Here is a 26,277-nt window from a genome sequence, read left to right as displayed (position 1 = left end):
AACTATCCACCATGGATTAGAACTGAAGAAGCCTCTCGGATGAGTGGCGAAATGTCTTCATACAACACAGCAAGTCCAGTTGCCTTGATTTACTGTTGCTTGATATACAACGACCTGGCTGTCTGAGAACCTTCATAGACATACTTACCTTAAACCTATGTTCTCTGGTCATTTACACTCATGCTAAGAGGAAATATTTCTCACTATAGTCCCATCCATCTTTATGTACCTCTGTCAGCTCCCCTCTCGTCCTCTTCCATTCCAAAGAAAACAAGCCCAACCTATTCAGTGTCTCATTATAGATGAAATGTTCCATCTCGTCCAACATCTTGGTGAATGTCCTCTGCACCCTCTAGTGCATCACATCCTTTCTGTAACGTGATGACAGAACTGCATACAATACTCCAACTGTGGCCAAGCTAATCACTTATATAACGTGCTTTTAGCATCCTTATGTTACATCCTATAGCCTGCTTAACGAAGGCAGGTATTTCACATACATCTTTATCCACCTTGTCTACCTGTGCTGCTAAGTTCAGGGCCTTGGACATGTATATTAAGGTCCTTTCTTAGGGTCTCACTACCTATTGATGATATTCAACCCTAATTAGTCTTCCCAAAACACATCTCTTCATATTTTTTAGGTCTAAGTTCCATTTGATGTTTTTTCTATTTTACTAACTGATTAATATTGATTTGGAGCCAAAAATTACGCTCTTTGTTATACCACAAATCCTTTCATCATCTGTGAACTTTTCTGGATTCCTATCCAGATTATTGATGTATATAACAAACAACAAGGGGTTCCAAGCTCTTATTCCTGTGGTACACCATACATCTTAAGCTTCCAAATATATAAACAATCCTTGACTGTCAGCCTCTGCCAATTTCAGGGTGGCACGGTAGTGCAGTGCTAAGCACAACACTTTACAGTGCCAGCAATCCGGATTCAAATCCCCTCACTGCCTGCAAGGAGTTTGCAATTTCTCCCCATGACCACGTGGGCTTCCTCCAGGTGCTCTGGTTTCCTCTCACAGTCCAAGGACGTACATGTCGGCAGGGCTCAAAGGGCCAGAAGGGACTATTCTGCGTTGTATCTCAATCAATCAATAAATAAATAAAAGTAAAGTAAAGTAAATGATTTGTCAAACTAACCCAAATTCCATGGGCTCTTCCCTATTGAAATGAATTGACTTTTATTACTTACATCCTTCAAATACATGAGGAGTAAAAGTCGTTACGTTACGTTTCCGTTCAAATGTGCAATGTGCAATTATAGTAATTATAATAAATATTATATACAACAGGATAGTCAATATAACATAGAAATACTGTTGTGTCAGCACGAATTAAGCAGTCTGATGACTTGGTGGAAGAAGCTGTCCCGGAGCCTATTGGTCCTGGCTTTTATGCTGCGGTACCGTTTCCCGGATGGTAGCAGCTGGAACAGTTTGTGGTTGGAGTGACTTGGGTCCCCAATGATCCTTCAAGCCCTTTTTACACACCTGTCTTTGTAAATAGGTGGAATAGTGGGAAGTTCACATCTACAGATGCACTGGGCTGTTCGCACCATTCTCTGCAGAGTCCTACGATTGAGGGAAGTACAGTTCCCATACCAGGCCATGATGCAGCTAGTCAGGATGTTCTCAATCATGCCCCTATAGAAAGTTCTTAGAATCTGGGGGGCCACACCAAACTTCTTCAACTATCTGAGGTGAAAGAGGTGTTGCTGTGCCTTTTTCACCACACATCTGGTATGTACAGATTATGTGAGGTCCTCAGTGATGTTTATGCCGAGGAACCTAAAGCTGTTCACCCTCTCAACCCCAGATCCATTGATGTCAATAGGGGTTAGCCTGTCTCCATTCCTCCTGTAGTCCACAACCAGCTCCTATGCTTTTACGAGGTTGTTTTCTTGACACCACTGTGTCAGGGTGATGATTTCCTCTCTGTAGGTTGCCTTATTATTATTTGAGATTAGGCGAATCAGTGTAGTGTCTTCAGCAAATTTAATTAGCAGATTGGAGCTGTGGGCGGCAACACAGTCATGGTTGTACTGAGAGTAAAGGAGGAGGCTTAGTACACAGCCTTGAGGGGCACCTGTGTTGAGGGTCAGAGGGACAGAGGTGAGGGAGCCCACTCTTACCACCCGCCGGCGATCTCTCCTACATGAAACCTTGAAGTCCATGTAGATTACTTTAAACCTCACTGCCCCCAGCAATGTACGGTGTCTCTGGAGCAACAAACAATCTGCTGGTAATACTCAACGGATTGAGCAACAGAGCAGGACTCCCGATGCAGAGTTTTGACCTGAAACATCGACAATTCCTTTCCTCCCACAGATGCTGTTTGACACATTGAGTTCCTCCAGCAGATCGTTTGTACTCCAGGTTCCAGCATCTGCTGTCTCTTGTACTTACTCTCCATTTCTTCCTCTAATATCATGGGATTCATCAACTTCCCTTAAAACCATGCCAACACTGGTCAAGACTGTGCCAGCAAACAACGATTCCTAGGGCAACATCTTCTGGATAGCAAATCTATCCAATGAATTCACTTTTTCTACGCCTCCTGCTTGTTCTTTTTGCCTTGTTTGTGTTACGGAAACTGTTGGAGTCTGTGGCGTACAGTCTGGAACTGAATCAAAGGGTCCAGAGCTATGCTGTGTCTGGAGAGCTGCTGTGTGGAGATCAGAGATGGGGGGGGGGGGGGGCTGAAAAGGTCCGAGAACACAAGCTGACTCGTGGAAAAGACCAGGGATGAGGCGCGGGGTCACGAATGACGCCATCTCGAAGCGGCGAGGAAGATTGAAGCATCGAGGTGAATGTGGATGGGGTCTGTGATAGCTCCCTACAAATATGATCAGCAGCTGGAATGGTACATTTGGACCTGGGTCGGTAGTAACTTTTTAAGGAAGGGTGAAATTTGATTCTGACATTTATGTAATTATTGGACTGTACTTTATATTGGTTTCCTTCAGTTTTTCTGTGTTTTCTTTCTTGTGAACGATTGATGGGTTGGTGATCTATTAATTTTTGTGTGTGTGGGGGGGGTGGGAGTGAGGGTTTGGTACTACTGTCACTGAGCTTTTCTGTGACAGAAAAGAAGTCGGGAATTGTTATGCGTAGGGGGTCGTTGATTGTTATTGTGGGTGTTTTTTGCTGTGGGGAGGGGGGATTTTGGGATCTGCGAGTTTTGTTTCTTCTCTTTTTCATGTGTTGGGGGGGAGAGTTGATGTCTTTTCTTTCATCAACACCCATGGTCTTTCTGTATTTAACGGCTATCTGGAGCGGACAAATATCAGAGTTGTATTGTACACGCATACTTTGACAATTAAATGAACTTTGAACCTTCAACCCTTCGAAAACTCTCCTTGATAAATCCCTGCTTTCACATGTGGATTAATCTTGCCACTCAGAATCCTTTTCAATTATTTCCCTACATCTAATTTTAAGATGATTGGAGGAAAGTAGGGTTTTTAAACTGAGAGTGGTGGGTGTGTGGAACACACTGCTGGGGGTGGTGTTAGAGACAGATATATTAGGGATATTTAAGAGACTCTTGGAAAGGCACATGGATGATTGAAAAATGGAGAGCTACGTAAGTGGAAGGCAAGGGTTAGTTTGATCTTGGTGTAGGTTCAAAGGTCAGCTCAGCATAATGGGCTTGTACTGTGCTATACTGTTCTATGTTCTTTGACTGACTCTGTCTTCCCTTACCCTGCTACAAACCCTGAGACTAAATCCTTTCACTCCTTCCCAAGCAGGGCCATCCATAAATCAACTTTATAGCTCTCCAAAATGTATTTTTAGAAATTCTTCTGTTTCCTGCCTTTTCAATAAGGCAAACTCAATTAATATTGATAAAATTGAAAACATTTGCTATTATTACCATATTATTTTTATAATTATCTTTTATTTGCTTACATATCTGCTCTTCCATCTCCTGCTTATGGTACTTCCCCATCAGTGATCACCCCCACTATTTTAGTTTCTATCTTTATCCATTCATCCCCATTTGAAGAACCAACTGGGATAATCGCCTTCCTTAATGCAGTAAAGGGCACCTTGATTAATATTACAATAGTGTCATAGAGCGATACAGCACGAACACAGGTCCTTCAGCCTAACCATTCCATGCTGCCCACATTGCCCACCCAACTGGTCCTAAATCTCTATGTTCAGCTCATATTCCTCTAAGCCCCAGCAAAGCCACCTTCCCCCCCAACCCCCACAAACACTCTGTCTGACTGTAGATTCTATCTCCTGGAACACTGAATCACTACTCCTGTTCATCTTTCAACCACATGTCCATGATAGCAACAATATCATATTCCCAAATATTAATAGGTAAATACGTTAAATGTAAATACCACCTTCAGTCCATCAGCTTTACCTGGCAGGCTCCTGCATTAAAATGGATGCACTCCAGCCTCCCATTCCACCCTGGTGACTTAATTTCCTTTCTATATTTGTCTAATATTTGTGACGACCATCTTCAAGAACAGAGACAAATCCAGCTGTGGTGACTAAGGAGAGGCCTCAGTGATGTATGCCATAGGGGGAGTTATCACCAAGGTCTTCTTCGTCTGCCTCCCCCCCATGGTTGAAGAGATATTTCCCACATTATTGTGGAGTCTGATCATGAAAAGAAATGTTGGTGATTACTCCAAGAGCTATGCCAACCAGCACACATGGCCTCTTTTGACCCACCAAAAGCCTTTGACCCTCTCAATGAAGAAGGGCCTTTGAATATCCTTCCAAAACTTGACTGCTTGCTGAAATTCAGCTCCATCTTATGTTTGCTTCATAAACGCCACGCAAGCTGTGATTTTAACTAAGGCGTAGAATTATGGTCGTCGACTAAATCTTGAGTGACACCTTGTTTCCAATCACCGTGCAATCTTAAAACATTTCTATGTTAATAAACTGTACAAAAATTAACAGGGAAACATTAGTTAATTAATGCCTCACCTGAAAATTGTTCTCCCAATGCACATTAGGTGCTGTTATTTCCTGATGAATGACAGAGAGATTACGAGCAAAGGTCAGTAGAGCCCCCTGGAGATCTTCGCCAATTGTTCTGTTAATGATATACAAACAAATGAGTTTACTAATGATTCCCTTTACATGTTTAAAAACAATCACAGTCTCATCTCAGGGAAATGCTGATGGAATTTAATGAGTATTTTCATTCTCGCGGGGCACAAATCTTCTGGGAAATATGAAAGATGAGGTACTATTTTTACGTGTCAACTGAAGGATTTGTGCAATAAATATACTTTATTAATTATACGTCATTGAAAAGCAATAGGTTAAATCAACTGGATACCAAAATGGTCGCCCACACAGTTAGGAAAAGCCTCTTTCAAAAACAAGTACTGTATCTCCAACATGCAAATTATGTAAACAAATTGAATGATCGCTGAATAATGTTTATTCCTTAAATGGAAGCTTGTAAGGGGGGGGGGTGGTTTAAATAGCAAACTTACACCATCCCTAGGCGATCCCTCTTGTTTCCTTCATGAAGTATAAAAACTGTTCCTTGCCTCTCCTATTAAAACAGAGTACAACATATCAGATCTCAATGGGAGGATGCATGCTACGAAATTCCCTCAAGGTAATTCCCTCCTCCTGAGAATATTCTGTCAATGTTTTTACTTGATGACTATTACGAAGCAGAACTTCTGCTGCTAAACAATTCCCTTTGAAGCAAAGGAGCTATAATAATATGTTTCTGCATGCTATTCCACCATGAGGACATCACAGAGAGCTTCACTGTCTTCCTATCAAATACTGAAAGGCCTAGATAGAGAGGATGTTTCCTGTAGTGGGGGAGTCTAGGACCACAGGGTACAGCCTCAGAATAGATGGACATCCCTTTAGAACAGAGATGAGAAGGAATTTCTTTAGCCAGAGGATGGTGAGTCTGTGAAATTCATTGTCATGGACAGCTGTGGAGGACAAGTCATTGGGTAATTTGAAGTGGATATTGACAGTCTTTTAATTAGTCTGGGAGTCAAAGGTTATGGGGAGAAGGCAGGGGAATGGGGTTGAGGGGGATAATAAACCAGCCATGTCAGAATGCTGGAGCAAACCTAATTCTGCATCTATGCCATATGGTCTTATCATCTCCCTACACTTCGAGTGGGCGCACTTTACACCAGCTAACACAACAAGAACTGCGGAAAACTGGCCCCACCATCTGGCTTTGGTTAAACAAAATAAATGGAGGTTGATCATTGAATTGCGGATCGGTGAACCTATGATATACACAGGATCAGAAAAAACTGCAGAGGGTTGTAATCTCACCCAAATTCATCATGGGCAATAGCTTCGCCACCACCAGAGATATCTTCAAAAAGTGATGCTTCAAGCAGGTGGTATCCACAACTAAGGACCCCACCACCCAGGACATGCCTTCTTCTCATTACTACCATCAAGGAGGATATACAGGAGCCTAAAGACACACATATTCAACACCTCAAAAACTCTGCTACCAGATTTCTGAACAGCCCATGAATCCATGAATACATGAATACTACCTTACTACTTTGCTCCTTTTTTGCAATATATTTCGTATCGTATCTTAAAGTATTTTTTATGTATTGCACTGTACTGTCACCACAAAACAACAAATTTCACAATGTATGTCAGTGATGATAAACCTGATTCTAAGATTCTGCTTCTAATGTATATGTAGATTTATTCTTTTTACTCACGCACAATTATCCCAGATGCACAATTACTGGAGAGATACAAGGTAGGCTTTTGCTCTTTAACCCGAGGAGGTTCTGTACACGTTAATTTTGGAGGGCAATCCTTCAGTGCAGTTAGCTTGGCACATTAATGGTGAAGAATGTAAACAGGAAAGGTTAAAAAATGGCCATTAAATTTAATGAGCATATAATCTTTAGCACCAGAGGTCCCAACACACCGGACACTGTTATACTAAGATAAGGAATGCCTACTGTTCCATGCCCAAACCATATTTTGGGAAATCTGATCTGCGCACAGGCAGAGGCTAAAGAGCACAGCTCCAGAGATTAAAACAACAAAGAGGTGGTTGTGGGAGGCAGATGAGTGGCTATGGGATTTCTTCAAGTCGGTGAACTGAGCCGTGTTCAGTGACTCATCTGTGGATCTGAATGAGTACACCATGGTTGTCATGGATTTTATAAAAACAGTTGTAGATGAGTGCGTCCCCACTAAATCATTCAGAGCCTTCCCCAAACCCAAACCCTGGATGACCCATGAGATCCGTTATCTGCTGAGGACCAGATCAGAGGCATTCCAGGTGCAATGCCCAGAAAGCCTTCTCATGGGCAAAGTGGCAGTTCCAAACTGAACTTGGATCAATGAAGGATGCTTGACAGTTGTGGCAGGTCTTTGAATGTTATCACCTCTTATAAAGTAAGATCAAATGACATAGGCAACAACAGGGCCTTGTAACCCTAACAGAGAGCAGACGTTTCTAGATCTGGACCTGTGTAGTGAAGGGAGATTAATTAATAATCTCATAACAGACACGTAGTTCTCTTTTATTGTCATTTAGTAATGCATGCATTAAGAAATGATACATTATTTCCTCCAGTGTGATATTACAAAACACAGGACAAACTAAGACTGAAAAAACTGACAAAACCACATAATTATAACATATAGTTGCAAACAGTGTAACAATACCATAACTTGATGAAGAAGTCCGTGAGCACAGTAAAGTTCAAAGTTTCTCAAATGTCCCACATCTCACGCAGACAGAAGGAAGAAAAACTCTCCCTGCCATGCCGACCACAATCTGACTCTGAGTCATCCGAAAACTTCGAGCTCTGATCAGCTCTGCGACACCGAGTACTGAGCGCCATCTCTGTCCGAACGATTCGACCTCCTTCTCAGTCGCCAAAAGCAGGCAAGGCCGGGGATTTTGAGGCCTACCCTCCAAAAGATTCACAACCACACAGTAACGACAGCAGCGAACTGGCATTTCAGAAATTTCTCCAGATGTTCCTCTGTGCTTTCACGTCCATTCTCCACCAAATCAGATTGTCCACGGCCCCTATTTAACAGATACAATATCATTTTCGCTGGAGAGCTGCGCACTCCGGTGATAATGGTAGATTATCTTAGGAAAGGTAGTAGGAATATAGTCGAATTGCACATTCAATATGAAAGTGGCAAACTTAACTCAAAAATTAGAAATCTTAAGGTATTTAAAGGTATAAAGGCAATTATCTCACTATGAAAGGCTAGTTGTGTAAAGTAAGTTGAGAAATTAGGTGGAAGTATTCTGTTTAACAGCTTGTAGAGCAACTGCTCTGCACATGACCGCAAGAAATTGCAGAGTTGTGGATGCAGCTCAGCATATCACAGGAACCAGCCTCCCATCGATGGATTTCTCAGTAAAGCAGCCGGTGTAATTAGCAACCCTGCCCACCCTGGACATTCTCTCTCCTCCTCTCTCCCAATGGCCAGAAGATACAAATGCTTAACTGAAACCATGTACCAGCAGGCTTCTGTGCCACTGTTATCAGACTCTTGAGCAGGCCTACTGTACAACAAGAGGGAGTTTTGGCCTCACGATCTACCTCCTTAGGATGCACTTTATTGTTTCCCTGCACTGAACCTTTTTGGTAGCTTTTATACTTATTCTTCATTGTTATTATTTTATCTTGTTCTACCTCAATGCATTGTGTAATGATTGGATATGTATGCACAATACGCAAGAGTATATATGACAATACAAACTAATACCAATACCAATACAGTAGAAAAGCAAAGGCAGATCATAGCAATAAATATTTCCTGATTTTCAATGAGTACACAGTTCATTCGGAAATAATGAGGATAGCATTCCATCTAAATTTAACCACAGTAGCTGGTAGGTCTGAGGTTTGTGAGGATTCAGAGTCAAGGATATTTGTCATGAAATTTGTTGTTTTGTGGCAACAGTACAGTGCACTACATAAAAAATTGCAACCTGTTCCTAAATTGTTGAGTGTGTATCTTTAGGCTCCTGTACCTCGTCTCTGGTGGTAGTAACAAGGAGTGGGTAGGTCCTGGATGGTGAGGGTCCTGCAGGATGGATGCTGCTTTCTCCAGGCATCCTCTTTCGAATTTATCCCCAGTGGTGGGATGCTAGAGCCCACAATGGAGCTGGCTGAGTTTAGAACTCTGCAGTTTTTTCTGATCCTGTGCAGTGGCCCCTCCAACCCAGACAGTGAAGCAACCATTCAGAATTCTCTCCACGGTATACCTGTAGAAATACAGAGTGCTAGACTCTTTGGTGACATACCAAATCTCCTCATATTCTTAATGTAATAGAGCTGCTGGTGTTCCTTCTTTGTAATTGTATCAAGGACGGATCTTCAGAGATAATGACACCCCAAAGATCTATCCTTCCCAGGATTTTAGAAACTAGAAAAGGATAACTATAATATTGATAAAGTAGGAAACCCATGGATGTAAAGTAGGAAGAAATAAAAAAAGCAAATAGTGAAAACCTCCTCATCTATGGAATGTGGAAGAGACTAAGTGAAACAAATCTCTCACAACACGCTGGAGGAGCTCAGCAGGTCGGGCAGCATCCGTGGAAACGATCGGCCAATGTTTCGGGCCGGAACCCTTAAACACAAAATACTCTGTAGATGCTGGGGTCAAAGCAACACTCACAACACACTGGAGGAACTCAGCAGGTCGGGCAGCATCCATGGAAACGATCAGTCAACGTTTCGGGCCGGAACCCTTAAACACAAAATGCTCTGCAGATGCTGGGGTCAAAGCAACACTCACAACACGCTGGAGGAACTCAGCAGGTCGGCCAGCAAACGTGGAAATGGTCAGTCAATGTTTCGGGCCGGAACCCTTAAATACAAAATACTCTGCAGATGCTGGGGTCAAAGCAACAAAGCAACACTCACAACACGCTGGAGGAAGTCAGCAACATATCTTGTTTCTGGTCTTCCCAGCACACATAACATGTAACAAAAACAAAAAAAAAATCCACTGGAACAAATGATCCTACAAGAGGTTACTGTATCTACAGTAAATACACAGACTGTTAAAAATTTCCAACACTCTGAAAAGGTTTCAGTGGATTCAAAATCAGTAAATGTAACAAAATTATTTAAATAGAGAGAAAATCGGGAACTACAAGCCATTTAGGCTAACATTAGAAATTGGAAATCCATTAATAAAAGGTGTAAGAAGACCAGGCAAAGAACACATGACTTTATTAAAGTGATACAAACACAAGAAAATCTGCTGGTGCTGGAAATCCAGAGCAACACACACAAAATGCTGGAGGAACTCAACATGCCAGGCAGCATCTATGGAAAAGAATAAACAGATGATGTTTTGGATGCTGATGAAAGGTCTCAGCCTGAAATGTAGACTGTTTACTCTTTTCCATAGATACTACCTAGCCTGCTGAGTTCCTCCAGCATTTTATAGACAAAAGGAAGCTTATGGATATGATACATTATATATTTCCAAAAGGCATGATTCTGCAGTGTTCTGAAACTCTGCCCTGTATGATATACAAATGTTTTTTAGAGACTTTAAATAAATTAAATTGATTAATAATGTGTATTTATGATTATTTTTAAATGGTTTTAAAATAGCTCCAACAGTTTATTCGATGAATAACTCAATCATTAATTAATTATTCATTATTCTATGAATGATCAGTGGCACAGCCTCAGAATAGAAGGACGTCCCTTTAGAACAGAGGTGAGGAGGAATTTCTTTAGCCAGAGGGTAGTGAATCTGTGGAATTCATTGCCAAGTCATTGGGTACATTTAAAGCAGAGATTGATAGGTTCTTGATTAGTCAGGGTGTCAAAGGTTACAGAGAGAAGGTGGAAGAATGGATTTGAGAAGGATAATACATCAGCCACGATGGATGGCTGAGCAGACTTGATCGGCCAAATGGCCTAATTCTACTCCTTTGTCTTATGGTCATATGAGCAAATGGAATGTCAACTTCAACGTGTAAGCTTATGCTACTCTGAGCAAGGGCTGTCATCTTTAGAGCCCAGAGAGTGGGAGGGATAAATCAGTTCGGGTATCTTATTGCTGTAATCTAGCTCTTGTTGGTGGCAATATGTCAGATGTGAATTGTGGCTTAGAGTAAGAGAGATCTTGGTGGGCATTAATTACTCTCCACCTCTACAGTAAGGACCACTGCCAACACATAGTGGCAAAACACAAGCAGGACTGACTGTGTTTTGGTTAGGGAACTGAAGGGGACCCAGGCTTCTGGAGTGTGAGACCCTACACTCACAAGAGTTATGGAAATTCTTAAGCAAAAGAATATATTTTGTAATTTTAACAGAATTCTTTTTTAAGTTTAAGCATTTAGAATTATCAAAATCAGATTCAGAATCATGTTTAATATCACTGGCACATGTCATGAAATTTGTCGTTTTGCAGCAACAGTACATGGAAAAGCAAAATAATAGAAGTAAGAACATAAATTACATTAAGATATATATATATATATATTTAACTAACTAACTTAAATAAGTAGTATAAAATCAATCAAAAAAGAAAAAATATAGTGAGGTAATGTATTTGGATTCATTGTCCATTCAGAAATCTGATAGTGGAGGGGAAGAAGCTGTTCTTAAAATGTTGAGCGTGTGTCTTCAAACTCCTGTACCTCCTTCTTGAAGGTAGTAATGAGAAGAGGGTGTGTCCTGGAGTCGTTAATGATGGATGCCAGCTTTTTGAAGCAACATCTTCTGAAGATGCCCTGGATCATAGTGTCCATGATGAAGCTGGCTGAATAGGCACAACTGAATATGATTTTCATATGTGTCTAATAAAATACTTATCACACTGGTCCCCATTGACTATACTCTATATAAACCTGTTCAGAAAAAAAACTTGACGTGCAAGCAATCTTTTTAATAGAATAAAACCATGGTTTTAATGAAGTCAGAAGCCCACCTATAGTGCTTACTACCATGGAAAACCTTGGGAGAAAAGAAAAACTTCAATACCTTAATATCAAAACCAATCCCGTGAGCTTTAAAAATCTTGAAGAGTACACTGTAGTGGACCATGGATAAATTGGCATGTTTCAACTGTGTGCTTAACACTCCGTAACGTTTCATAAAAGGAAGTTGCTGAAAGGCAAATAATATCGAGTACAGATATGTATATATTATTATGAAACCCTACTGTGGCCTATTAAGTTTAAATGAGGAACTCAGATAAGTGCAACTGCCGATCAATTATTTTAGTTGATATGATTTCATTAAAGTATGACACATGCAATTTTTTTTAGCAGATTTATAAAGCTAAAGCCCAGTAAAACCTATGGAAACCAGTGTCACAGCAAAGAGCTCAGAGTTGGGGCATGGTGTGAAAGAACAAGTTTGGTGCTTTTGAGTTGGGGACATGCCTCTTCTCTTGGCTCCATTTTCAGCCAACCTATAGATGATCCCTGGTTATAGCACCCTGTGCCAAACCATCTGGATAGGGAACCTGTAGGACTTACAAGGGTGTTTAATGTCATTCCAAGATCCAAGATTCAAGGTAGGGCACTGAGGAGTGCAGTAGAGATCTGAGAATACGTATCCATAATTTATTGAAAGTGGCATCGAAGTAGATAGGGTCATAAAGAGAGCTTTTGGCACACTGGCCTTCATAAATCGAAGTATTAAGTACAGGAGTTGGGATGTCATGTTGAAGTTGTATGATATGTTGGTGAGGACTAATTTGGGCATTATGTACAGTTCTGGTCACATACCTACAGGAAAGATATCAATAGGATTGATTGAAAAAGTACTGGGAAATTTACAAGGATGTTACTGGCACTTGAGGAACTGAGTTATAGGGAAAGCTTGAATATTTAGGTCTTTATTCCCTGGAGTGTAGGAGAATGAGGGGAGACTCAAAAGAGGTACATAAAATAATGTGTGGTATAGATGGGATAAATGTAGACAGGCTTTTTCCACTAAGGTTGGGTGAGACTAGATGTAGAGGTCATGAGTTAAGGGTGAAAGGTGAAAAATTTAAGGGGAACATGAGGGGAAACTTCTTCACTCAGAGGATGCTGAGAGTGCAGAATGAGTTGCAAGCGGATGTGGGTTTGATTTCAACATTTTAAGAGAAGTTTGGTTAGGTACATGGATGGAAGAAATATGGAAGGCCTTGGTTTATAGGGTTGATGGGACTAGGCGGTATAATAATTTGGCATGGACTAGATGGGCCAAAGGGCCTGTTTCTGTGCTGTAGTGCTCTATAACACAAATAGGCATTAGTAGGTCATTGTAGTTAAATAAACTAACCTAACTCCTGAATCATACTAAGGTAAAGGATTCATATTCCTTTTCCTGTCCAATTCTTAAAATGTGCGTCTGAAGCTCTCAAAATACAGGCAGTGGGTAAACCAAGCATTAGCATCCACCCTATTGTTCCTTCTCTTGGCTTCTATGTCTAACCAGTGCTAATCTAATCTGTAGCCTCACAAGAGTTAAATCTCCCCAGAATATCTGACTCATTGGTGAATATTTAAATTTTCCCTCAGTTATGCTGCATCTGAATTGCTCTATTTTTTTGAAGAAGAACCAACTCATAATTCATATCTACAAAATTTAATAATAATAAAAATTAATAATTGAACATCCAGGGAAATGACAGGAAATGTATGGCACACCTGTGGGATGTTCCTTCTGGCTGGGTGTCATGGGGAACAAGTGGATCCACCATTATTTCACCTCATTCAAAATCTGATATTAAATTTCTTTTAAGAAGTTAATTATACCTTGTGCGGGTTTGATATGCAGAAGTAATTCAAGAGTGAATTGTAATAAAACTTGTTTAAAACAAATGGTAAAGAGGAAAAAGACATAAGATCATACATATTTTCAAAATTGTGGCAAAATAACAATCAAAAGAAGTTTGGGCTAAATTATTTATGACTAGGATGTATATAGATGAAATTTAGTATAAGAAATACACATTGCTAATAGTGTTTAACAATCTTTTGTTAAGCCTGACAGAATTATAAATCATGCCTACTTATAAAGTGTAATCAGAGGAGATCTGGTCTCTTGAAACAATGAATCTTCCCCACCGTATGGTGAATTGGTTTGTCTTCAACCATGCACCGTTGGGACGGTCTTGATAGTCTTGAGCCAAAGTCAGAAAGAGTTTTTATTGTAGATTGCCATCCTGCGGACTCCTTCCAATGAGGTGACTGTTAAGCACAGACCGGGGACCTGAATTATTTCCTGCTTCCTCAGATCCACATTTACATCTCCAGGTTCGTGCATGTGAAATGGCCGCTAGTGTTCAATACTGCGAGCTGCAAGGGCAGTTGCTAACACAGACCCAGGCTCGAAAGTGAGACAGCTATTTCAAAACGAGAGGGGGAAAATGAGAGGAGAAATAAAAAAGAAATGGGACTTGATGGAAGTCCGTTGTTGAACCACTTCATGATATTAGATAAAATCAAAACGGTTAATGAGAAAGCATTATTTTTGTAATTAAAGTTTGAGTTACTCTTTGAAATTTCTTGCTTGGAGTGGCCGGTAGACTAATGTAGACATGGCAGTGTGGGAGCTGGGAAAACGTGCTTCTCCTAGTTGGGTGTTAAACGTCTCATTGAAAATTAATCATGTTTATAATATTCATAGATTTAATAACACTCATTGATCATATCATTAACTGTAAAAAGAGAAACTTACAAAATCTGTTGTGTGTACTATGGGACTGCAACTAAATTAATGTTTGACAGAATAATACAAGCAGCAGTTTAACAACCGTAAACTTGAATATCATTGCAATAATGGAGTACTATTGTTTAACATTTGGCAGTTGATGAGGTGCTCATTATAACAATGATGTATGCATACGCATGCATAATGAATTGCATCATGAATTATTTATGTGTTGATTATTTAGCTGCATTTATGTAGATGGTAATGTATTGCAAATATAATGAATGTTTGGTTTTATAGATATTGCATGTTTTTTTCCCTCAGATAGGGTGTGCGTATTTTCAGTATTAATTTTGAATGCTTTCAGGCAATTTTGTTCCTGATAAGGTTTCCAATGCAGTGGTTTCTCACGCAAGCATTAATTAATTACTATATTCTGTTTTTAACCCCGCTGACATCGAAAAGTATGTAAGTGTTCTGTAATGACTTCTAATTAATTTCTGATTGTAATGAGAGGAACAGTTATGAAATTATTTTATGGTTGAGGTGCTTCAAATTTCTAATTTGATTGCTTGTTGTAAACGTGCAGACTTACAGTTTGCATTTCCACCTCTTTTGCCACTTCTTGCCTGTGAAGTCTCCCTTTTTTCTCCTTGGGCCTCGGAGGCACTTCAAAGGAGTTGCTTGCACAGGTCAGCTTCCCATTTGAAATGAACAGCATCAGTTGTGTCATGGCCAGTTGATCACTGTAGGCCAGGTCTAAGTCTGTAGCCCAGACCTGGAAGGAAAATATGAAGGATCTACATTTAGTCAGCACCTTTCAACTTTGAAGTTCCAATGCAATGAATCCCTACGAAGAGAATTCACTGGCACTCATCTGCATATATCAAACTCCCACAAGCATGAGTGACCAGATGATACGTTTAGTGATGGGGATTGACCAGGGTAGTAAGACTGTAAGACAGAGGAGCAGAATTAGGCCACTTGGCAGATTGAGTCTGTTCCACGATTCCATACTGATGTACCTGTGGAAGTTTTGTCCAACTCAGTAAAGTAGCAGTGTGTTCTTTCTGGGGGATTGTCCCTGAGGAAGTTAAAGAACATGCTAAAATTCACTAGTTTAACACTGTTTCAGACAGCTTTCTATAATCAAAGTAGTTTATGACATAGGAGCAGAGTTAGGCCATTCGGAAGATTCTAAAGAAATTGCTACCCATCAGCCAGAGCGTAGTGAATCTGTGGAATTCATTGCCACAGGCAGCTGTGGAGACTAAGTCATTTGGTATATTTAAAGCAGAGGCTGATAGGTTTGTGATTAATCAGGCATCAAAGGTTATGGAGAGAAGGCAGGGGAATGAGGTTGAGAGGGTTAATAAATCAGCCATGTTTGAATGACAGAGCAGATGCGATGAGCCAAATGGCCTAATTCTGCTCCCATGTCTTATGGTCATCTCCCTCAGTTTATTGTAGAATGTTTGTGTACTGATATGGCGTTCAATCTGGGAAAAGTGTGAAGTGATTCACTTTGGAAGGTCAGACATGAAGGCAAAGGTTAATGGTAGGATTCTTACAGTGTGGAAGTACAAAGGGAACTTGAGGTTCACATCTGTAGATCCCTCAAAGTTGCCATACAAGTTGATAGGGTAGCTAAGAAGGCAAATGGTGTATTGGCATTCATTAGTTGGGGGATTGAGTTCAAGAGCCATGAGGTAATGTTGCAGCTACATAAAGCCCTGGTTAGACCACACTTGGAGTATTGTATTTAGTTTTGTTCACTGCATTATAGGAAGGACATGGAAGCTTCAGATGGGGTGCAGAGGAAATTTATCAGGCTGCTGCCTGGATTAGAGAAGCATGTCTTATGAGGATGGTTGAGCAAGCTTGGACTTTTCTCTTTGGAGAGAAGGAGGTTGAGAGGTGATTTGACAGAGGTGTACAAGATGATAAGAGGTAGAGATAAAATGGACAGTTAGTGCCTTTTTTCCAGCGTATAAGTACTAATATGAGGGCGCATAATTTTAAGGTGTATGGAGGAAAGTATAGGGTGAATGTCAGAAGTAGGTACTTTTGCACAGGGAGCGCTAGGTGTGTGGAATGTGGAGCCAGAGGTGGTGGTAGGGTTATTTAAGATCAGCATATACTGTAGATAAAATAAAATGGGGGGGGGGGCTATGTGGGAGGGAAGGGTTAGATTGAACTTGGTCAGTTAAAGGATCAGCACAATATTGTGGGCTGAAGGGCCTGTTCTGCACTGTACTGCTTTGTGTTCTATAACCTGTAAACCTTGGTTACAAATAGTGACAGCCTGGTACCGACTCTGAAGAGCTAACTGATACTATAAATCCTCACCTCAGCTGTGCTATCAATACTACAATTAGTCTCAATGCCTCTGTCTTGGGTGAGGAACAATGGCACTCATTCCTACTAACTGACCAGTGTGTGTGTGTGTGTGTGGACATGTAACACCGGGCAAGGACATTCTGTGATTTTCAACATGACGATCTAGCCTCAAGATATTCGGTTGTCAGGGAAGGAGAAATAAATTGACGGCATTTGGCAGAAGTGAGAGAAATAATAGACCGGTCACTTTGTCCACTCCCAGTAATTGTTTCCCCTCTGCTGTGTACTCAAGAGTTAGTTCGCAAACTGTCTGGCCAGCTGATGTGAAGTTAACTTACACGTAGGACAATGGATGTCTAATTTGTAACATTCCTATCACTGCCTAATCCACCAGAGGGCCATTTCCTGTCATACATTTGACTATGAGCGGAGACTGTACGTGCACTGGAGTAACTCCTGCTGGGCATATTTACAAAAATGTAACCAGTAAACATGGTGCTTTGAGCAGTCACATTCTCCCAGCCCGGCCTTCCATAACAGACCCAGTGGTGGCTGACTTCGGTGAACGTGGAATGGTAAATGACATCATTATAAGGATATTAAGAGGTCAGAGAAACAAGACCATCTGTTAAAACAGCACTAATTTCCAAGCAATATTTTAGTAGCTGTTCCCCTCTTCCTGCACCGAGAAGTAAATTATAATTGATATCATCCTGAATAAATACTTCATGCTACCACTGTTGGCAGTGGTGATGCCATTTTTCAACTTAAGTGCTTCTTGCCAGAAACAAAATGCAAATTCATTACCAAGTAGCAGCTTTCAGTTCATATTTGCAATAGTTTATCTCCTGATCCAGGCTAGCCATTCAATGCTGTGCATGTAATAGATATAAATCCCATGTTCATTTTCAAATACTCTATTGAATACATTAATAAACACGAGTGATTCTGCAGATGCACACAAAATGCTGGAGGAACTCAGCAGGTCAGGCAGCATCTATGGAGAGGAATTAGGAGTTGATGCTTGGGGCTGAGATGCTTCATTAGGACCTGGAAAGGAAGGGGGTAGATGCAGAATAAGAAGTTAGGGTGAGGGGAAGGAATACAAGCTAGAAGGTGACAGGTGAAGCCACATGGGCGGGGAGGGGGTATCGCGAACGAAGTGAGAAGCTGTGAGGTCATAGGTGGAAAGTTAAAGGGCTGAAGAAGGTGGAATCTGATAGGAGAGGAGAGGAGACCATCCATGGGAGAAAGGGAAGAGATGAGGTTCCAGGGATAGCAGGAGGAGATGTTGGGCAGGTGAGAAGAGAAAAGAGGGAAGCCAGAACAGGGAATGGAAGAAGAGGAAAGGGGAGGGGGAGAAAAAGAATACATTGAACACATTTACTTTCAGTCAGCGTCCATTTTATTAGGGACCTCCTAAACATAATAAAGTGGCCACAGAGTGTATGTTCATGGTCTTCTGCTGCTGTAGCCCGCCCACATCAAGGTTCGACGTGTTGTGTGTTCAGAGATGCTCCTCTGCATGCCACCATTGTAACACGTGGTTATTTGAGTTACTGTAGTCTTCTAGTCAGCTTGAACCAGTCTCTCATTAACAAGGCTTTTTTGTCCTCACAACTGCCACTCACTGGATGTTTTTCGTTTTTTGCACCATTCTCTGTAAACTCTAGAGACTGCTGTGTGTGAAAATCCCGGGAGATCAGCAGTTTCCAAGATACTCAAACCACCCTGTCAGGCAACAACTATCATTCCACTGTCAAAGTCACTTAGGTCACATTTCTTCCCCATTCTGATGTTTGATCTGAACAACAACCGAACCTCTTGACCAAGTCTGCATGCTTTTATGCATTGAGTTGCTGCCACATGATTGGCTGACTAGATATTTGCATTAATGAGCAGGTGTACCTAATAAAGTGGCCACTGAGTGTACACCTGAATGCAATAAGACACTTTATGCAGAATTCACAATTAAAACCTGCCTGCACCTAAAAATAATCAAATAACTTACCTACACAATCATAAACCCAAACCAGCGAGTCTAGAACTTGAGGCCCAGTGGTCGAGGACCCTGGGTTGGTGAGTCCAGAAGTTGGAGGCCCGATTCCTGTGAGTCTGAGCCAGTGACTGGAGGGTGGCAGCCTTGAGGCAGCCTGTTCTGGGGTTGAAGGCCCCTCTGTGAGTAAGTGAGTGAGTGGGAGAAAGGACAGGGCTTGTTTTGCGGCTGTTGTTGTTCGGATGAACATTGTGGGCATGCTATGTTGACGCCAGAATGTACGGCAACACTTACAGGCTGCCCTCAGCAGATCCTCAGCCTGTTTTGGTTGTTAGCACAAATTACATATTTCACTGAATCTTTCAATGTACATGTGATAAATAAAATGAATCTGAAGCTTATTGAAAAAGATGGTTCAGTTGGGTTTTAAGGTTCACGGCCTTAATAACGTGGTACAACCGGCTGTAGTAACCAAAAAGGGCTTGATGGCCTGTAAGGGAGATAATTCTAGAGGTGTTTTCAACTTTTCTGTATGTTTTTGTGGCAAAGACTCTGCATATGAGATTGCTGCCAAATAATCTATCTAGAAAGTATGGACACTGAATGAATTGACTATGATGCTTCCATGGTGGAGCAGTCCAGCAGTATTCATTGTCATAAAACCTTGGGCAGTGAAAATTGACAAGGATGTTGGTGTGACTTGAGGACTTGAGTTACATGGAAAGGCTGAGTAGGTTAGGGTACTACTCCCTGGAGCATAGGAGAATGGGGAGAGATTTGATAGAAGTACACAAAATTATGAAGGGTCTAGATACGGCAAATGCAAACAGGCATTTTTCTACTGAGGTTGGGTAAGGCTTGAACTAGGGGTCATGGGTTAAGTGTGAAAGGTGAAATGTAAAAGGGGAACATGAGGGGGGAACTCCTTCACTCAGGGTGGTGCAAGAGTGGAACGAGCTTTCAGCAGAAGTGGTGGATTTGGATTTGATTTCAGCTTTTTAGAGAAGTTTGGAGAGGTACATGGATGGGATGGGTATGGAGGGCTATGGTCAAGGTACAGGACAATGGGTTCAGGCAGAATAATATTTAGGCAGGGTCTAGATGGGCCAAAGAGCCTGCTTTTGTGCTGTAGTACTCTATGATTCTAAAGTAGCTGATGGCATCCAGTCCCTGTGGAGCGACAGTGGCTGAAAGCCTTCAGGAGAGGAGGAGGGGCTCTGAGCCACATTGGCGTTGGAATACATCACCGGATTGAACTGCAGAAACACTTTAATCCTCATTACATACTAATGGCATTTTCAGGATATTTACAAAGAGTTTAATTTACTGCTTTCTATAAGAAGGGAAGAGCCAATGAACCATATTTAGTTCATTTAGTCCTTATTTAGAAAATAAAGGAACCTATTTAGTAAAAAGAAATACTGTGGAATTTATTTAGTGAAAGGAACAAATGTTGAGTATAAAACAGAGGAGGAATAGTTCAGATGCTGTAGACCTTTCACTCTGGGATCCTGGTTCAAATTCAGTCCAACTGAGCAGAAAAATTCACTGTCTTTAAGTTCAGTTTGAGTTTAAGTTCAGTTTAAATGCCTCTCCACTTTTCTCGGTAAACCCAGCATGTTAGCAATGTTACACAGCATGTCTAGAACAAAGTTATAATGTGCTGTAGTCAGGCCATTCTGAAAACACAGAATTAGGAGACCAGGTGTATTAAATGAGGGCTTCCCTGTCATTAAAATATCACATGGATGTGTTGAACATGTGTTGAACATACCCCTACATTATATAACACAAGAGATTCTGCAGATGCTGGAAATCCACAGCAACACACACAAAATGCTGGAGGAACTCGGTGGGTCAAGCAGGATCTAGGGAAGTGAATAAATAGTTGACATTGTGGGCCATGAACCTGCTTCAGGACTGGAAAAGAAAGGGGAAGATGCCAGAATAAAAAGGTGGAGAGAGGGGAAGGAAGACAAGCTAGAAGGTGATAGGTGAAGCCAGGTGGGTGGGACAGGTAAAGGGCTGGAGAAGAAGGAATCTGATGGAAGAGGAGAGTGGACCATGGGAGAAAGGGAAGAAGGAGAGGCACCTGAATAGGTGAAAGGCATATATGAAGAGGTAAGATGCCAAGTGAGGAATGGGGTAAGAGAAAAGAAAGTGAAAAAAAAACAAAAGGAGAGATTGATGTTCATGCAACACACACAAAATGCTGGAGGAACTCAGCAGGCCTAGCAGCATCTAGAAAAAGCATACAGTCAATGTTTACTCTTTTCCATAGATGCTGCCTGACCTGCTGTGTTCCCCTAGCATTTTGTATGTGTTGCTCAGATTTCCAGCATCTGCAGATTTTCGTTTGTTTGTGATTGATGTTCATACCATCAGACTGGAGGCTATATTTTAGTTCTATAGAAATAGGAACTCCATTGATCAGAATCCCAAATCTACGAATCACTGCAAGTCCGTCAGAGTAGCCAAAGGCCTAATGTCTGCGTGTCCGAGTTTGAATCCAAGTCCACTGGAGCCAAAGAAGATGGTCTCTCTTGGAATGAGAGGACAGAGTATGTGTGTGGGTGGAAGGGAGGAAAGGGGCTTATTTTGCTGTTGTTTTGTTGCTGATTCTGTTCTGCGTTGTTGTGTTGTGCTATTTTGGAGTGCATTATGGGCATGCTATGTTGGCGCTGGAATGTGTGGCAAAACTTGCGACCGCCCCCAGCACACCCTTGGGGGTTTGGATGGTAGGGCATATGACACATTTCATTGTATGTTTCGATGACCATGTGATAAATAAACTTGAATCTTGAACAAGGCAATAGGGCAGGGCAGATCTTCCAAATCTACTACATGATTAGTACCTCAAATCAACCTCTCCATCCATTTGCCAGGTTCTCAATCCCTTTTGCATTCAAGAGTCTATCAATGTCTGTCAGAATCAGAATCAGGTTTAATCGTGGCATATATATCGTGAAACGTGTTGTTTTGTAACAGCAGTACATTGCAATACATAATAATAAACGTCTTGAGGTGAACTTCGCTTCCACATTCCTTATTACCCTTTGAGTGAAGAAATACCACCCTGCCCTGTCTGGCCAGCCCTTTAACTTAGGACATTTCAGGGAGGGCAAATATCTTCCCTGCATTTACCTTGTCAAGCTTTTTAATTTTATATATTTCTAGAGTGATCTTGCATTCTTCTATGTTCTGGAGAATCTACCCAGAGCTCAAGGTAAATTTATTATCAAATTCAATGTCACTAAACCCTGATCCCGATCTGTCGAGGACAGTGTGTTGGCTACCCCGGCATCAGTCTCCCCATGTTAATTAAAGTCATGCACAGGCTCCATTAAGGCAATCCACTCTAACATCCTGGGTTAAGTCCCATGGTAATCAAAAATGGCAAAGGGGGCAGGATTGTGAGGTATAGAAGCCTATCAGAATATATGGATCCCTGATCAGTCTCTACTGCCATCTGAAGACCTACCAATAGACAAACCTTTTGGAGAATATCATACTTGATTTGAGTGATCGCAATACTATTACTATTATCATAGTACGTATATGTTACCATATATGATCTTGAGATTCAATTTCTTGCAGGCATTTACTGGAAAATAAAGAAATACAATAGAATCTATGAAAAACCATACATAAACAAAGACTGACAAACAACCAATGTGCCCTAACCCAACCCTGTGTAAATAATTTAAAAAATACTGAGAGCATGAGTTGTAAAAGAATCCTTGAATGTGAGTCTGTAGATCGTAGAATCACGCTCCTGAACCAGTGTGGATAACTTCAATCAATCTCTCATTGCAGTAAACTTCTTCCACCCATATCCCCTTCCCCAACCACATCCATTCAAATGAAACTTGGGTGACAGTAAATATACTTGAAAGTAAATATCTTTCTTTGGGTAGAAACTCAAAAGTACACAAACAAGACTCGAGTGTGAGCTTATCAAGATCCTACCTATTTAGCTGACCTAAGAATACTCTTATCTGTGAATTCTTTATAATAAAAACTAACATCCCAATTACTTTCCCAAGTGTTTACAGTTACATTTCTGACTTTTGTTGGTATTTCTCTCAATACCAGCATTTCACAGGCTCCCTACAATCAAAATAAAATCTAATTTTTAGCTAAATCCTGCCTGTGTGGGCAGCAACTTTGCTCCCTGGGCAATGGCCTGCTTTACTGTCACACTGAGGCCACTCTCAGGTTGGAAGAGCAAATATTCAGATTGAGCAGTCTCCAACCTTACGGTATGAACATCGATTTCTCTATCTTTCAGTAATTTCTATCTCTTATCTCCTCTCCCTTTTTCCATTCCCCACTATGGCTCCCCTCTCACCTCTTTTCTTTGCCTCACCTGCCCTTTATCTCCCTCTGGTTCCCCTCCTCCTTCCCTTTCTCCCATGCTCCTCTCTCCTCCTCCTTCTTCAGCCCTATAAGCTTTCCACCTATCACCTTCCCCCCCTCCTGCTTTCACCTATCACCTTCCAGCTTGTATTCCTTCCTCTCTCCCTATCTTCTTATTTTGGTTTCTTCCCCCATCCCTTACAGTTCTGATGAAGGGATTTAGCCTGAAACACCAAATGTTTATCCCCCTCCCTACATGTAGTCTGGCCTGTTCAGTTCCTCCAGCATTTTGTATGCGTCACTCTACTTTCTAGTTGGGCAATCACGATTACCCACTTCAAATGCTGAAAGGCCTAGATAGAGTAGATATGGAAAGGATGCTTCCCATGGTGAGGAAGTCTAGGACAAGAGGGGACAGCCTCAGAATGAATGGATGTCCATTTAAAACATAGATGCGGAGAAATTTCTTTAGCCCGAGGGTGGTGAATTTGTGGAATTTGTTACCACAGGCAGCTGTGGAGGGCAGGTCATTGGGTGTACTTAAGGCAGAGCTTGATTGGTTCTTGATTGGACATGGTATCAAAGGTTACGGGGAGAAGGCCGGAAAATGAGGCTGAGGTCAGGAAAAAAGGATCAGCCATGGTTGAATGGTGAAGCAGACTCGATGGGCCAAATGGCCTAATTCTTATGGTCTTATTACATTCCACCTGCTATGTCCCTGTTCCTTCATAAAATCTGTTTGTGTCTTTGCAGCACGTTCTTATCCCCACCAGAGCTTATTTTGCCATCCACCTGGGTGCTATTAGCAAACATAGATACTTTATATTTGAGCTTCTCACCCAAGTTATTGATATGATCGTAAACAGTGGAGGCTGAAGAACTGAACTTTGCAGTATCCCTCTAGTTACAGCAGTTACTCCTGCTCTATTTTCTGTCATTTGCCTTGTTTTCAATCAATACTAATGTATTAACCCCGAAGCCCAGGAGGCTTAATATTAACTATCAGCCTATAGTGACATCTTTCAAAACTTTTCTCAGCATGTACCATGTCCATTTTAGCCCTGGCCCTTCTCGTTAGTCTGGTAATTGGTAACCTCAAAAACCACAAAGATCTATCAAGCATTATTTGCCTCTTGTAAATCCACACAGATTCTGCCAAACCATATTATGGTTTTCTTTATGTCCTGTTACCTGTCCATTAAAACATAACTTGCAGCATTCTTGCTAATAATATCTGTGCAATTTCCATACTTTCATATGCTTTCCTGGAGTAGCAGTTTTGTACTTGTCACCCTTCAGTTCTCAGGGATCATTGCAAAATATGAGGAATTCAATACATCCACCATCTCTGTAAGCATCTCTTTAAAAACATAAGATATAGGATAAGTCTTCAGTCAATGGGAATGATGAGCTTTTAAGTTCTCGTTAAGCATAGTGGTTAGCGCCACACGATTTCAGCTTGAGGCTCCACAGCCGTCTGTGGCAATGAATACCACAGATTCACCACCTCTGGCTAAAGAAATTCCTCCTCATTTCTGTTCTAAAGTCATGTCTTTGTACTCTGAGGCTGTGCCCTCTGGTCCTAGACTCTCCCACTATAGGGCACTATATAGATATATGGAAAGCATGGAAGGAGCTGGCTGGATTCGAACCCAGGACCACTCACCTCGAAGTCTGCTGTGGATGTCACCAGCCACCAGACGGCTTTGTACGTATACATATGTATGTATAGCCTTGCTTGTTTTTTATTGCTCATTATAGTGTCTGTAAAGGAGCAATGGTTTATTTTTGCCAACCATATTTCCATATCATGTCTTTTGTTAGTTTTGTCTCTTATTGATTTCTTGTTCATTTTTGATGCATTCTACAATTTTTCCAAATTCTCAAGTCTACTCTTTTTGGCAACTGCTTCAACTTGCCTCCTACCCTGAAGCTGTGCTCGCTTTGCCAACTGCCCTCCTCTGCTGTCATATCCAATAGCCCATTCTTTAAGTCTGTGATTGAAGCAATGAGTAGCCACAGGCTATTCCATTAAGGGGGTCATTACAGGCAAATCCAGACAACGCCTCAGCCATACCGTTACAAATGGACAGGATACATTAACTGTACAAATCAAAGGTAATTCTCCGCTCTTGTCTTTGTTCCCATAGTTAATTGCATCCTGTTCGTTTGTAAGATTGGCACCTCATCAACAGCGTTTAACACTCATTCCATCGGGCACAGAGGTTACAGTCTGTGCCATCCATGATACAGACTGCAGGCACTCACCTTGGCTACTCTAACAGTACTCCTCGGAACTTCACCTTCTAGAAAGACAAGTTTGGTACTGGCACTTCCTCCTCCATTTTATGCACCACCCTGATTTAGAGTTGCATCACCAGCCTTCATTATCACCTAGACCAAATCCTGGAACTTCTAACCAATGGTACTGCTAGTACCTTGGTCAGAAAGACTCAGTAGAACATAGCTCTCCACTGCCTATTGAGCATAATCTGGGATAGGCAAAAAATGCTGGCATTCCCAGTGACACCCAGATCCAGAAAAATGAATGATTAAGTAACAAGTACTGTAAAAGCACAAAGCCTAATTGGTAATCATGCTTGCATGTGATACCACACCATAAGTATTCAACCATCAACATCAGGCTCCTGAACCTGCGTGGGTAACTTCACTCACCTCAACAATGATTCCACAACCTATGGATTCACTTGCAAGGACTCTACAATTCGTGTTCTCAATATTATTTATTTACTATTATTATTTTGATTTTCTATTCATATTTGCAAAATTTGTCGTCTTTTGCACATTGATTGTTGGTCCATCTTTGTGAGTAGTTTTTCATTGATTCTATTGTGTTTCTTTGTATCTACTGTGAATGCTCACAAGAAAATGAATCTCAGAGTAGTGTTTGGTG

General features: G+C 41.2%; 1 protein-coding gene across 7 annotated transcripts in view; it reads right to left on the bottom strand.

Moving 5' to 3' along the window:
• iqch (IQ motif containing H) overlaps positions 1-26,277 on the bottom strand; it is a 190,323-nt gene that overhangs the window by 13,085 nt on the left and 150,961 nt on the right. For 4 of the 7 annotated variants that reach the window (XM_072278033.1, XM_072278035.1, XM_072278039.1 and 1 more), the window contains 4 exons: positions 15,264-15,446; positions 12,002-12,127; positions 5,492-5,553; positions 4,974-5,082 (listed from right to left, as the gene is read on the bottom strand). In XM_072278033.1, the coding sequence (XP_072134134.1) occupies positions 4,974-5,082; positions 5,492-5,553; positions 12,002-12,127; positions 15,264-15,446 (480 nt within the window). Of the gene's footprint in view, positions 1-4,973; positions 5,083-5,491; positions 5,554-7,650; positions 8,056-12,001; positions 12,128-14,027; positions 14,206-15,263; positions 15,447-26,277 lie in introns of those variants that run through there. The other 3 variants (XM_072278034.1, XM_072278036.1, XM_072278037.1) reach the window with 3 other exon arrangements.

Source organism: Mobula birostris, chromosome 14 (assembly GCF_030028105.1).
Source record: "Mobula birostris isolate sMobBir1 chromosome 14, sMobBir1.hap1, whole genome shotgun sequence".
In the NCBI taxonomy this organism is placed as follows: domain Eukaryota; kingdom Metazoa; phylum Chordata; class Chondrichthyes; order Myliobatiformes; family Myliobatidae; genus Mobula; species Mobula birostris.
Note: the sequence above shows the minus strand (reverse complement) of the source record. Positions and strands in the feature narration are given on the sequence as shown.